The sequence below is a fragment of the Mustela erminea genome, chromosome 17 (assembly GCF_009829155.1).
Source record: "Mustela erminea isolate mMusErm1 chromosome 17, mMusErm1.Pri, whole genome shotgun sequence".
Taxonomy (NCBI): domain Eukaryota; kingdom Metazoa; phylum Chordata; class Mammalia; order Carnivora; family Mustelidae; genus Mustela; species Mustela erminea.
In genome coordinates this window covers 39394191-39409194 of record NC_045630.1, presented here as the reverse complement: position 1 = coordinate 39409194, position 15004 = coordinate 39394191, and the positions used below count along the sequence as shown (strand labels likewise).

At 37.1% G+C, this 15004-nt stretch overlaps 1 protein-coding gene across 2 annotated transcripts in view; it reads right to left on the bottom strand.

The window, feature by feature from the left end:
* Window positions 1–258: 258 nt before the first annotated feature.
* Window positions 259–15004, bottom strand: part of NEK7 (NIMA related kinase 7) — a 156061-nt gene continuing 141315 nt past the window's right edge. For both annotated transcript variants that reach the window (XM_032319395.1, XM_032319396.1), the window contains one exon: window positions 259–3292. In XM_032319395.1, the coding sequence (XP_032175286.1) occupies window positions 3182–3292 (111 nt within the window). In that variant the 3' untranslated portion in view covers window positions 259–3181. The remainder of the gene's footprint in view (window positions 3293–15004) is intronic.

Here is a 15004-nt window from a genome sequence, read left to right as displayed (position 1 = left end):
TTAAAAAAAAAAAAAGACAGAAAATGATGTACTGAAGAGAGTAGGAACATGTGGAGATGTACTTAGTTTAATGTATATTTATTAAACTACTTCTTAGTGTCTGTCAGAGCTCCATTATCACCCTCAACTGTTTCAATTCTTAGGCTTCTCCCAAAATGGTAACGTCATGGAAATGAACAAGAGCTGTTTCTTCTGTAGGTTAAGTGAAATAAACAATGGCAGACTTTAGTGGGAAAAAAAATCACAGATACATAAAAATTTTATTGTACCCATTGTTTAATTTTGTTTTTATTTATATTAGGATATTATACAATTTCCAAAGCTAACAACAGAATCTTTTTAGTATGTGTATTTGAAGCATAACAAAATAAAAGTATTTCACAAAAAAAGTCCATATTACAGTACTATTGAAATATGAGGCATAGGATAATTACGCATTTGTGGGTTATAAACATAATACATTCATTTTAAAGAAGAAACATTTAATATGAATAACATTTTGGTTAAAATAAATATCATGTAAATGTTAACAGCAACACCTGAAGTATATTGATACAAGAAAGGTGTTTTGTAATAGGGTACTATATAAAATGGTAAAGCATTCACGAAATGGCTGTAACATCTTACTAAATTTACAAGCATTGCACATTGTTGAGCACTTTTATTTATACAGGGATACACTTCACCCACCATTCCTAAACCTCAGCATACAAAAACAGTTACCCCACATCTTCCTCTGGGGAACCGGTACCACAAAGTCTAAATAAGGTTTAGAATCAGATGTACCTTTCATTTTACTGTTTCCCAACTCAATTCATATGTTTTACTTAGTACAAAATTTACTTATAAACAGAAATATAAAGAGAATATTTCATAGGTGATTATAAAAATTAAAGCTTCTAATCATCTTCATAATTCTCTGAAACAATTTCATTCAAAATTAAAATCTGTTGTTTACACAGTTGTTTCTTCAGGAAAAAATATGAACAATTAGATAGGAAAAAGATACAATATCGAAAACAAAAAGTTTCCACTTGTAGAAAATAATAATGGATTTCCCTAATCATTAAATTCTTCCTAGCTATTTCCTTCTAACAAAGAAAAGCTTAAATTTTTGCTTAAAAGTCACTGGGAGGGGTTACACAAATGAATTTGAGGTTCACTTATTTTTCTAAAGATTGTAAGAAAAAGGAGATTATCTGTTCCAACCTCAGAACAATTTCCTCTCAATTATATTATAATAAAATGAACATGACACTAATGGTCAACAGAAATAACCTACTTACTCATCCTTCTGGAGAAAATCTACGATGCTCAGTGTAAAAGCTGTAGGTAACTGGAATCTGGTAAAAACGATGTATCTGGTCCTCATTTAAAGGACCACCCGGGCATTCTCGGTCTATCCCAAGACAAAATTACCCTTCAGATACCACAACTGATTACATTTGGGGAGTGAGGGGAGTTTATGCTTTTGCCCTTTATAAACCATTTTTGAAGTTTACAAATGTCTTGAAAGTATTCAAACGACTGTAAGAAAAATACTTATATGAGAAGACAAAACCAGAGGTTACATCAGCTAAAGGTAGGTACTCTCTAAACACGAGGTTTCCATGTTGGGAGGATTATCCATCCCAGGGTTCCAGGGTGGCCGGGTGTCCTTGAATGGTGACTGCCACTTGGCCTTTTGGCTTTCACGATTCTGTGACAAACGGGTCACCACTAACAGGAAGGCACTCAGGGAAAACCCATCTCCACAACAGCATTTACTAAACTCTGCCCATGTCCTTAAACTAAATGAAGCGTTACCATCTCTGTCATCTTCATGCATGAATACAATACTTGGCTTAAAAGCTTCTCAACAGAAGTGTTAATCTCATAAAAATTCTGGCTGTGGTAATGGCCAGTTTTCACTGCTTTAAACATATTCTAAAATTACAACCTTGTCAAATGAACTGAAACTGTGTCAACATTCACAGGTACAATGCAACACACATTCTTTCTTCCTCTCTGACAAAATACACGCATACAGGGTGGCCCAAATTTTATAAAAGTTAAAAAATGTTTTTAATCCAGGAAAAGTATTGGTATACCAAATATTTTTTAAAGGGTATTATGTTCTCAGAAAATCTGAAACATAATGGATAAGATGCACATACAATATAAATAAAAAAGTTAACTTGAAGAATACAAAAGAATTTCTGAAGGGGACCAATCAGAACTTCAATAAAATCTATGCATAAAAACATATGCTTACACTATAGTGTACAATTATGAAGAGAGAATTTAAATTTATAAAGAAGTTGAAATATAGTACTGCAAGATTATTCAAAGATTTTTCAAATGTACAAACAATAATAAAAACACAAAAAAAGCCTCAGCCAATGTGCAACTTTCAAAATTACTATCACACCAGCCAAACAAATCCTTAACCACTTTTTAAATGGATTCATTTATACCATTTTAATGCAAAAAGACTATCAGAGAGATTAAAACAAAACAAAATAAAGCAAAGAACTCTTCAGTGTCTGACTCACATTTTGTCCCCCAATTTTTTCACATTTAAGAGTTGCCCTTTGAATGTATGAGCTAAGAATTTTAAGTGTTTCTCAAATAGTTTATGTCTACATTTATCTTAAGAATTATATTTGAAAGCTACAATGCTAAGAACTAAAACACATACTTCAAACTTTTAAGAATAAAATAATCACAAAAGTTCACAACTGTGTTAATTTTCAATGTCCATAAATGACAAAAAAGCAAACAAGTCATGTGTTCAGATACTCTTCCTCAGGTTACAAGTCTATCTTGATGAGTGCCAAGCTGCGCCTTCAACATTTGGCACTGAGAGTCTATCTGAACACAATTCATCAGCAAAAAGGAAAAAAAACAAAACAATAAACAAAACAACTAAATAATTCTTAAAAGCTTTAGCCATTAAAAACCATTAAGTTTCATTTACTCTCCTAACATGCAACCTGACGATCCAAAGTCATTTGGGGTTTGTTTGCAAGAAGGTGACTTAAGCTGGTACAAAATGAAGCTTATGTGAAAACTGGTTAAGGATTCAAAGCACATTAGCTCTGAAAGATTCATCTTAACACCCAGACGAAAAAGGGGAGGTATGATTTGCACAAAATACTTTAAATTAGTTTGGTTGTATTCTCCATGATCTTCCACGTATTTAGCTGCTAGCGGTGCATGCGTGCATCCTCTTGGCTACATCATAAACGTAGGTGATGTCTGGTCGCTTCTCTGGATCTGGACTGATGCACATATTCACTAACTGTCGTAGCTACAGAGGAAGAAAATACAAGACACTTTAAAATACCATTTCAGGGGCGCCCAGGGAGGCTCAGTTGGTTGAGCATCAGCCTTTGGCTCAGGTCATGATCCCGGTGTCCTGGGATCGAGCCCCAAGTCGGGGCCTGCTTCTCCCTCTCCCTCTGCCTGCCGCTCACCCTACTTGTGCTGTCTCTCGGGAAAATGAATAAAATCTTTAAGTAAATAAATAAATAACCATTTCAGTTAATTATTGAAAATATTCTGGCTAGATATAGATTTACAAGGAAAGTATAATTTCTGACTAAATAGTCATATGTGGAATTTGGGAATCAAAACAAATGAGCAAAGGAAAAAAAAAAAAGACAAACCAAGAAACAAACTGTTAAACTACAGAGAATACTGATGGGGAGGTCGGTGGGGGGGTGGGCAAAATCAGTGAAGGAGATTAAAGCTCACTTCTGCTGAGCACTGAGTAACACAGGGAATTGCTGAATCACTGTACTGTACACCTGAAACTAATGTAACACTGTACATTAACTATAATGGAATGAGAACGAAAAAACCTTAAAAAAAAAAAAGAATATATCTGACTGTTGTCAATGACTTTACAATTAGTTGAAGTCTAAGAGGTATGAATAATCATTGGTAAGTGTTAAGGTCAAGAAAAAGTACTGTCTACACTCAGAGGCTTTACAATGATGTTACTATTTTTCAAAGAAGTTTATCCTAGGTGGCACAGTGGGTTAAGCCTCTGCCTTCAGCTCAGGTCATGGTCTCAGGGTCCTGGGATCGAGCCCCGCATCGGGCTCTCTGCTCACTAGGGAGCCTGCTTCCCTCTCTCTCTCTGCCTGCCTCTTGCCTACTTGTGATCTCTCTCTCTGTCAAATAAATAAATAAAATCTTTAAAAAAAAAAAAGCTTATCAGAAGACAACAGTCATAAAGGACAACAGGTTTTTATCTCTAAGGCTCCAAATTAACTGTAGATATATATACATTTATTTGATCTAGAATGTATTACATTAGCCTTGATATTAAGTTTAAATTTTCATAATTATATAGCATGTATCTACAGATCTAAATTTATATGAGGCATAGGGTAGATGGCTATCATATGCACTTATCATAAATCATTTTATATAAATATAAAATGTTTTTATTAGACTCATATTAAAGAAAAAGTACTCTTCTAAACTAAGAATAATCAAGTATAAGCGAGGTAAATTATGAATTTATTTGTACCCCAATCCCAACCCTCAACTGCATGAAGCAGTACTAGAATCTTCACTTTACAGAGAGAGCTGAAGTTTACTGACGTATTTCCATTACAGAAAATAAGCACATCTCAATACATGGGGATTGGTCCTAGAGCCAGGGAGTAGAAGTACATGGGATTTCATTCTCAATTCCAACGGCATCAGTTTGCGACACTATGTGCCTTCGTAGCACCATGTGTGTGACCTCTCACAGATGATAAGCCAAATGAAGAGGAAGAGCCAGATTCTTTGGCTTTTGAAGTATGTCTTGAGGAATAACTTAGATATTTTGAAAATGTGCACTAATTCTTTCTGGCCAGTTATTAGCATGTAGTAAATATTAATGATAATATTACATCCACTGAGAGGGTCTGAGAATTTCAATTTATATTCCTTGTAATGCAGCAGACAATAGCATTGAAAATCCTCAAGGGGTACAGCAAATCCACAAGGCATTTTATCATGGCGATCTGAGAGAAATTTAAATCAGAAAGAGGCTGGCATTTTACCCATTAAAATAAAAACAAATACATCCAATTATACACAATACAGAAAGCAGCAGGAAAAACATTTGTAATGATACTTGTATTTAAAAGATAATGTGTTCTAACAGGTCGCCTAGTTGTTAGATATTTTGTTTAGAGATAAAAATGACAAAAGCAGCAGGAAAGATGACAGAAAAAGATAACTGTGGTACAAAAATTCATTCCATTTAACCAGAATACATGCAGATGTAATGGCAATATTTGACTGAATAAAACTACCACATCCTTCAAACCAGTCCAGAAGCTTCTCTTCCCAGCCTGATAGGTCAGAATGGGGTGACGCTTCCCACCTACTGTAGTAAAGGGTCCTCAAGTTCTCCTGCCCAGAGGAGAAAGTCCCCAGGATTAAAGATAGATGGATATAAATGTACTCGAAGAAGACAAAGACTCTGGATCTCCAAAGCAGAAGATGAGAACCAGATGTAATCAAGAGGAAGAGAAGTCAACAACACAGTAAACGGAGAGCGAGTGAGGACAGCGGCTGAACCACCATGTTGAACCCCCTCCTTCGGGACAGCCTTCCTAAGGACTGACAGGAGACTCAGAAACACTACGGTAGACAGAGCCAGAGCAAGACTGCATTTGTTCTTCCTCTCTTCCTCTTTCTCACGTGGTTTGATCTCCATCTAAAGTGTAGTTCATTGTGTCATCAAGATTTATCTTGTCCAAAGACGTTTCTAACAAGTCACGTAGTACAAAATCATATACGACATAAAGTAGGCATACCTCAGGATATTTATGAATCAAATAATCTGATCAATCTTTTCCCTAAATTGTTACCTAATAAACAAGTTGATAAAATATGAAAACAAGATCCTATAAAATTAAAATATGCTTGAGTAGCGATCCTCACTCATCTAGAATAGAGCACTATGTTGGCATCTGAGGACACTGAGGGTACACCAGGGTGAAAAACCAGCCCAGAAAGGCAGGCCTGTTGTCTAGGAAAGAAGTGAGAGATTGACTCATTTTCCTTCCTGACAATCTGACCCTTCTTTGCTTTCTACCTCTCCCTTCTCCATGTATTCATTCATTCAGTAAAATCTTATTGAGCATTTATTATGCACCAGATCCTTTATTAAGTAGTAAGGATAAAGCAATAAATGAAATACACATGACACCTGCCTTTGTGCCACTTACAATCTAGTGGGGGAAGAAAGACTGACAAACGTGAGACTGAGGAAACCATATTAACTAATTCTCTCATAACTACAAAGTGATAGGTATCTCAAGAGGTATTTGTGAGACAGTCTGAGGCAAAAAGACCGTAGACGGCCGCCCGGAAGAGACAATCATTACTTTCCTCTTTTTCCTTCCATCTGCCTAGCTCCGGGTTGTTTCATCTCATTCACTGAGGATATCTAGCCTACCATATTCTTCATCCCAAGTACAACAACCACATCTTTGGTCACTCTGATGCCCATTTGAATCCTCTATCTAAAACAAAATTCTTGACGACCTGGCCTTAATCTTCACTTTTACTCCATTTTAGTCTCTGCCTCCCTAGGGCACAACCTAAGCTTTACAATGTCCTGGGTCGCATAATAAATGTGGACACAAGCCCCTGTCCTTCCAGGGCTCCCACCTGTCCCCCAATATGGTTGTGCTTTGATTCGAGACCCTTTCCAATACCTTTCCTCTTCCTCAATCATCGACTTACGTCATCCATTTCCAGGCTAGACCTCATAGTACAATCCTTGAACAACTTCTTTGGCAGCACCATTAATAATCCTTTATCTTTTCACAGTATCAACCCTGACAATTGTTTTCTTTGCTTTTCTACCAGGATGTGAAGGACTGCTGGAGAAGATCACAGACTCCATATAATCCGGAGTCACCAGATTCACGGTTCCAACTGCAGTTGGACCTTAAAAGCTGTTCTTTAATCCAAATGTTTTGCACGATAAACTCCATTTCCCACTATGGCTAATCTCAACCTTCTCTAATCCGTAGGCACTGGCCTCAATTCTTTCTCCCCCAGCTCTTGCTTCCTACTTCACAGAGAAAAATCAACACTGTTAGGCTTAAATTTTCCTCGGTATCTCAACCTACCTTGTCAATATCTGGTCCATATCATTTCTGTTCTAGCATCAGAAGAATATATTTTTTCTTACTACTCTCAATTCTATCACTGGACTCTCTTTCAAGAGACTATACATTATACACCATCATACAGCAGCACCTGAAATACAGTTGGCTGTGAATGTCTAATGAGTGAATATTCAGTCTGTTATTACTTTTCCGTATTTCCAGCCTCTCCTCATTTGTTGACTGTTTCATCACAGTCTGTAAGTATAGTCAAGTTTCACTTCCTAACTAGTGCCCCATCTAATGTATTTGCTCTATAGCCAAATTTCTTTGGGGTAGGGGGAAAAACCCCTACATCAACTTCCTTAATCTACTTACTTAAGCCAACTATAATCACTTTTTCATCTCCTCCACCCCCCAAGAACATTTCACTGAAATCGCTTTGGCAAAGGTTAGCAGTATTTCCCATTTGCTAAATCTGAAGAACTCTTTCCTGTTGACCTCTTTGTACTGGTACTCGACCTTTCTGCAGAGCCGATGCTTCTGATCACAGCCTTGTTGGGTGTTGCTCCTCCTCTGGGTCCAACACACCACACTGGTTCTCCTCTCACTTCTCTGACTTTTCCTTCCTTTGTAGGTTTATCTTCCTCTGGCAACCCCTCTACTGTCAGTGTGTTCCGAGGTTCATTTCTTTCCTCATCTCTTTTATTTTCTCCCTCTACCTTCTTATCCTACACACTTTATTTACTCCCCTGGCTTTAATAATCACCAACACAACACGCTGAGGAACACACACACACACACACATAGAGGCCAGACCTCTTCATGGGCTCCATTCACATATCTCCGCCCGGCTTCTGAGCATATCTACCTACAAATACCTCATATTAAACATGTCTGGAACTGAGATCTTATTTTTTTTCCTCCCCAAACCAGTTCTATCTTGGCAGTGCCTCCAATTTCTCAAGCCAGAAATCTGAAATTCATACAAGACACCTCCTCATATTTCTTCCCCCGGCGCAATGATCATCTACCAAGTCTTACTGCTCCTTGACTATATTTCTTCTTGCCTTAGGCTCCACTGCTTACACTCAAGGGATAATCTTCCAACTGACAGCTTTACCTCTAGTTTCTTCCAATCTCCCTCGCACTGCCGGTAAACACCAAGCTGACCACAGTTCAACGTTAGGCACTTCAATGGCTCCCCACTGCCCTCTAGAAAGTCTAACCATTGGCATGGTATATTATGGGGTTCTAACATCTGGCTCTTGCTTACCTTTCCAGCCTCACATTTAGCCCCAAATCCCTCCTCCCTCCAGGCCCACTCTACAATCTAATGATAACAAAGCATTCAGTTCTGTGTTCATTCACCAAACTGTGTTATGCCCTGAATCTTTAAGTATGTTGCGTCTCTGCTTATAAAGACTGCCTCGAAATCCCCCCCGCCCTTGCCTGTCACCTACTCATTCTCAGAGCCTTTCATAACAACTCTACACACACACACACACACACACACACACACACACACAAATGGGCTGAGGCTTGAACTCACAATCCTGAGATCAAAACCTGAGCTAAGATCACGAGATAGACGCTTCACTGACTGAGCCATCCAGGCGCCATCCATATCTTAGTATTTTCTATTCGTTTTCCATCATACCCTTCACATACCTTTTTTTTTTTTTTGAGGTATGACATTAACATTATATTAGTTTCAGGTGTTTGCACACTTTAATTAAAGCCTTTCTACCACTTCATTTAATATGTCCATTTTATATATTTGTCATATTTTATATTGACATATTTTATAATGACATATTTATATTTATATATTTGTCATATTTTATAATGACATATTTTATATATCCATTAATATGTTCATTTAATCTGTCCTTCATTTAATATGTGTTCTCCTATTAAACTGAAAGACCTGGAAGATGGATATTGTATGAACAGTAAGTGCTCACCAACAGGTTAAGTGAAAGAATGAATGGGTAACTTCTGAGTGAGGGAAAATGGAATGGTTTTGTGGTTGTGGTAACCAAGTGAAAGTCCAAAGCACGAACACAATTTTGACATATAAAATGGTAGAGAAAATTCCAAGCAGAGGTAACGGACTGAACAAAGGTGCTGAGCCGAAGAAAGTGTGAGGTGTGTGAAAGCAGTGGCTAGTACTTCTGCATGCCTGGGGAGCAAGCAACAGGGATGAAAGGATAAACTGAGGCCAAATAAGGTAAAGGTTTAAGGAGTTTACAATCTATTGCTAGGAGCAACAGGAAGTTAGTACTTAAGCCAGGAGGCAGAGGTCACTAAAGGTGCACTTCAGGACAATATTTTCTTGGAATAGTCAAAGATAGAGCAAAAACAGAGCAATGCGAGCAGAATGCTCAAAGTTGCTCTAAGATTTCAGGCAAGAAATATTGTTCACAGGAAGTTTCCATCACGGTATGTGAAAGGACATTGTGTCCTCTAACAGAAGTATGTGACAAAGAAGGAAGACTGGCTTTGCAGGGGCAACAGGGACACTAAGTTTTGAAGGTATCACCTGTGAGGTACTCACAGATTGCAACCTGGGTAGAACTGTGAATTCCTGAATTTGGTGTTTAATTCTGTATCTATCTCTAGGTAACTGAATTCTATGTATTACATAATTTTTGACTCTACCCATATTAAGATCATGAAGATAGAGGAGATAGCTTTAGTGAAAACTTATTAACCTATCCTGAACATAGTTTTGCATTGTATGGTTCTCTTAAATAGTCATATGTTAATTAGTCTCACTTAATGGTAGGTATCATTCTGGATATTTTTTTTTTAAGATTTTATTTATTTATTTGACAGCGATCACAAGTAGGTGGATAGGCAGGCAGAGAGAGAGAAGAGAGGAGGAAGCAGGCTCCCTGCTGAGCAGAGAGCCCGATGTAGGGCTCGATCCCATGACCCTGGGATCATGACCTGAGCCGAAGGCAGAGGCTTTAACCCAATGAACCACCCAGGCTCCCCTGGATCTTTAAAAATCCTAAATTTATATAGCATTTCATATTTCATAAAATCTTCCATATCCTTTTACTTATTTATGTTAAGATTTTATTTATTTGAGAGCGAGCCTAAGTGGGGTAAGGAGCAGAGGGAGAAGCAGGTTCCCCACTGAACAGGGAGCCCAGTGTGGTGCTTGATCCTGGGATGAGTTGAAGGCAGACACCCAACTGACTGAGCCACTCAGGTGCCCCCCATATCTTTTTATTTTTAAAGTGTTGTAATCTCTCATAACAATCTCAATTAACACAGGGAAAATTAAAAAATTAAAAAGTTAATGTTGAAACCCAAACTGGAACCAAGTCATTTGATTTTTTAATGCAGACCTTTTCCACTTACCATTGTTGAGAGCTTGCTTACTTTTATCTAATTTGGCCTTTTGGTTTGAGTTCCTCATAATGCCTAATACAGCTCTGCATATATAATGATTTCTCAGTAACACTAACTGGTTGAGTTTCAAAGCATTACCACTATAGAGGGCTATCACTTAGTCTGAGGTATTATCTAAGTTCCGATCAAGAGGATGTGATACTAGGTATTGACAGGAGATACCAGTTATGTGGTGACCATCACAGAGTAGAGAACGGAACATCTCAGGTACTTTATTCAAATTCTCAGAGGCTGGTCTGACTTCGTCCAATGAACACAGTGGTGAGATGCCTCAGCTTTAATCAACGGTGTCAAAACTGACTTGCTGTTTGTTTCCCCTTAGGCAAATCAGCAGCATGGAATCCACCACTCTCAGTCCTTATCAAAGAATATTTAACGGTGTATTGAATATTGAAAGATCTGAATGTTCAAAGAGTACTGAAAAGTGTGCTACGTAGCCTCTATCAAACTCCTCTAAGACAATGAAAATTTAGGGAAGACTCTGTATCTTTATATATATAAGACTCTGTTCATCTTTATGACTTTGGATAATCTTAGCTCTACCCTTTAATCAAATTGGGACACCAGAAGCTGCATCACGGGAGCACAATGGTTTATCAAAGCTGACAAATCACCTTTCCAAAGCCATGCTTTAATGCTTGCTTTTGGCTTTTATCAAATACCACATAGGTATTTTCTGTATAGTTGCTACTAAAGACACTGCCTGGTACATTACTCACAGATCCTTCTAGGAGATATTTCTTTCTTTCTTCCTTTCCTTTTTTTTTTTTAATGATTTTATTTATTTATGTGTGAGAGAGAGAGAGATAGATCACAAGCAGGCAGAGGGAAAAGCAGGCTATCTGCCAAGCAGAGAGCCTGATGCGGGGCTTGATCCCATGACCAGGGCCGAAGGCAGACACCTAATCAACTGAGCTACCCAGGTGGCCCTTATCGGAGATATTTCTATTATAATTTAGTAGGAGAAAACTCTGTCTTCTCTGAGGTACCAGTATATTTCCTCCTTAAAATCAGAAACAACCCTTTGAGCACTGACAGAAAGGAAGCAGTAACTAGATGAACAGCTCAACCAGGGCAACTCTGGGGCCAGGAAGCTAGGTGGGCCTATATTCTCTTTTATCCTTGGTTCTGAATTTGTACTTCCATTTCTATTTTAATAACTTGTTAAGTCATGTCTTTTTTTCATTTATTTTAAAGATCTTATTTGAGAGAGAGAGAGCAAGAGAGAGAGAGCACAATGGACGGAGGAGCAGAGGGAGAGGGAGAGGGAGAAGCAGACTCCCTGATGAACAGAGAGCCTGACATGGGGCTGGATCCCGGGACCCTGGTCTGGGATCATGACCTGAGCCAAAGACAGACGTTTAACTGACTGAGCCACCCAGTGCCCCAAGTCATGTCTTTTACTGTGAGGTACCTCAAATCCTTTTTGATTGTAAGAGAAAATGGGAGATTTACGTAGACCTACATTCTTAACTGGACGCAGTTTTCCTTGATACATATGAGAGAACTACTGGCTGTTCTAAAGATACATTTAAATAGACTCGTTAACGTGGTGGAGGAAAAATCAGCTACAATAGTCTTTGGCAATGTAAAGGGGGGAAAAATCATAACATAAAACTTACTTTCATGTTACAAATAGCCACAGACTAAGTTTTATGCTTTTAACTTTAATAATTTGGTTTAAAATGACAAATTTATATGGATCTATGAATGGTCTCTTGTCATATCAGATAACAATTCAAGTTCTATAAATAAGGTCCCATCTCATCCTGTCTTCTTTGAATGTATACAAAAGTACAGTTCCACTTTTCCATGGTAGAGTTATTTGTGCTCCTGATATAATGAATAGAAGTATAAAACTGTCACCTACATATCAGAAACCAGAAACATCAAGAGACAGAATAAAGAGTTTAAAAGTTATTAAGTAGAGCAAGAGGAAAAACTCTTTACCTTTGCCAGACAGTTTCCAAATTTTTAAGTTGTTAAATAACTACCCATAACAGGTTCATTTGGTTACTCATAGTTTCACTTTTTGCAGCCTGTGGACACGTCTAGAAGCCATGTTACTTGGATGGAGAAACTCCATACAACCAGTCATTAGTTTTCCTAGGTTTCCAGTGAAAAACGGGAATATAGTTCCTTGAACATTTTCATGGTCTATATGGTAAGATCTTCATGTTCTATAAGGTAACTCTGCAGCTTTGACTATATGTATTTCTAGTACCAGCGCTGAGGGAAAACCATTTCCTAAAAGTTGGTATTTACTGAGTTCTAATCATGAGTCAGGCATGGTTCTATACATTTTTACACGCCTTAATGATTCAGTCTTCCCAACAACTCTTTGGGATAGGCACTACCGTAACATTTCACAGAGAAGTAACATTCCCAATGTCATAAAGGCCATAAAGACGACAGCCTGGATTTAAACTCAAGTAGTCCAGCTTCAGAGTCTGGGCTTTTACAGTTACTGTGTTACACTGCCTGAGGAAAAATCCTAACGTGGTCTGTAGGTAACCTCATGGCCACCTCTGCACAAAAGTGGGAGACCTTCCAGATGGACAAAGACAGTTCTAGACTATCTGACTCTCAAAAGAATGCTATCTCTAACACTGGCGCATCTAGTTTCTAAATTAATCTATCTGTCCTCATATTTCATGGACCAACTCTGATCAAAAAGCAAACCCAGAAATTTTCTCTAGGGCTCTATAAAACTCACAATGAGATGCAGGCCTACTTTATCCATAAGAAATACATTTAAATGATGGCACAAAAATATTAAGATTAGTATTATATGGTCTGAGTGACAATTTTAATGTTATTTCTAATCTGACTCACTTATTAAAGTGACAGTAACTCCTTCCAAACAAATAAAATGTAGCTGAATTTTAACATGGAATGATTTCTTTATGCCAGACTATAAGCTTACATAGTGTCTTGATGAATTATAAAAAAAAAGTCTCTAATCTTTCTATCAGTAAGTCAGACATTAAATAATCAGAATGTGATAATTACCTTAGAGATTTCCCTCAATGTTAGCCTTTACATTTTTTTTTAAAAAGTTCCTACAAGCCTCTGGGAGAAAAGAAATTAAAAACCTTTAACATTTATCTAATATTCTGAAAAATTCTAAGTACTATATTACTACCCATGTTTGAGGAAAAGATGTTCATACAATAACTTTGCCAGGCTATATATTCCTGCATGCCAGGCTTCAATTTCTAATAGCCTCATTAGGTAACTTACTAAAAAAAAAAATTTGTGTTCGAATTGAGGGAATTAGCTTTCATTTATCCCTTCAAAATAAAACCAAACCAGTAGACTTTATAACTTTAATAAAAAATAAATAGAAGTAAAGAAACATTTCATAGTTTATGTTATGTCAAAAAATTTATTTAGCTTGCATTACTTAACACACGTTTGTAAAAACATGTACTTTGGTTTGTTTTTTTTTTTAATTGTTTTATAAATAGAGGTCAGAATACAAACGCAAAAGCCTTTACAAAATCAGAGAAGAAAAAAACGGCTTAATTCAGATGCTTATGGGAAATTTAAAATGCAATACAGAAACATTTAATTGAGAAAAAGCATATAGGAAAATAAAATGAGTTCTTTATAACATTTCTACAGGATTATGAAATCAGAAGGTCATATGGAAATTAATGAATATATTTGTTTTCAATAAAGTGCAGAAAATATAATATATATTGGTATCTATATTTCCAAAGAAATATCAAAGCATATGGGTTAGTACCAGAAATATTAAAAAGAAGAGAGTGTTAACAGCCATTGTTGTCAGGGTGATAACCCAATTACGTATCAAGTTCAGTCACGTACAGGTAATAACAATAGGGCTCTTTGTGCATTATAGCTTTAGGTCACTAACACAATTCTCAATAGAATAATAAAGACTGGTGCTATTGGTACTGTTTCTTTTTCACCCCCATCTTAATCCCTCTGAGACCAATTATATTATATCAGCCTCCCAGATATACCCAATTTCCATCTACCCAAGGACACATTTTAGCACCCCAAAGTGGGTCTAATACATTAAAGTACACTATATTTCGGAGCTTTAGATATTTATACAAAATGATTAGGCGTATCCAACTTGTACACCAAAGCATCACTAGTGATTGACTTGGGGGTAGAGGGAAAAGGGGAAAGAAAGCAATCTTACACAGATATAAGGTAATGTAATGTCTATATTTCACAACTGAAGATCATTCCGTGTGTCTTTTGAAAACTGCGAAAGTCTTACAGAAAGTTACATGGTTTTATAGGATCCCACAGGATATGTGAAATATAGGGCACCGTTTTGGATTCGTGTCTTCAAGGAGCAAGTCCCCTGTGCCACTTCAGAAGCACTCGTGAACAAAAGGGCCTGCTTAAATATATTTTTTAAACAAAAATGGAACCTTCGAAGCTTAAAGATCCCTAATCTTATATGGCAACTCCAAATAAGGCAGTCA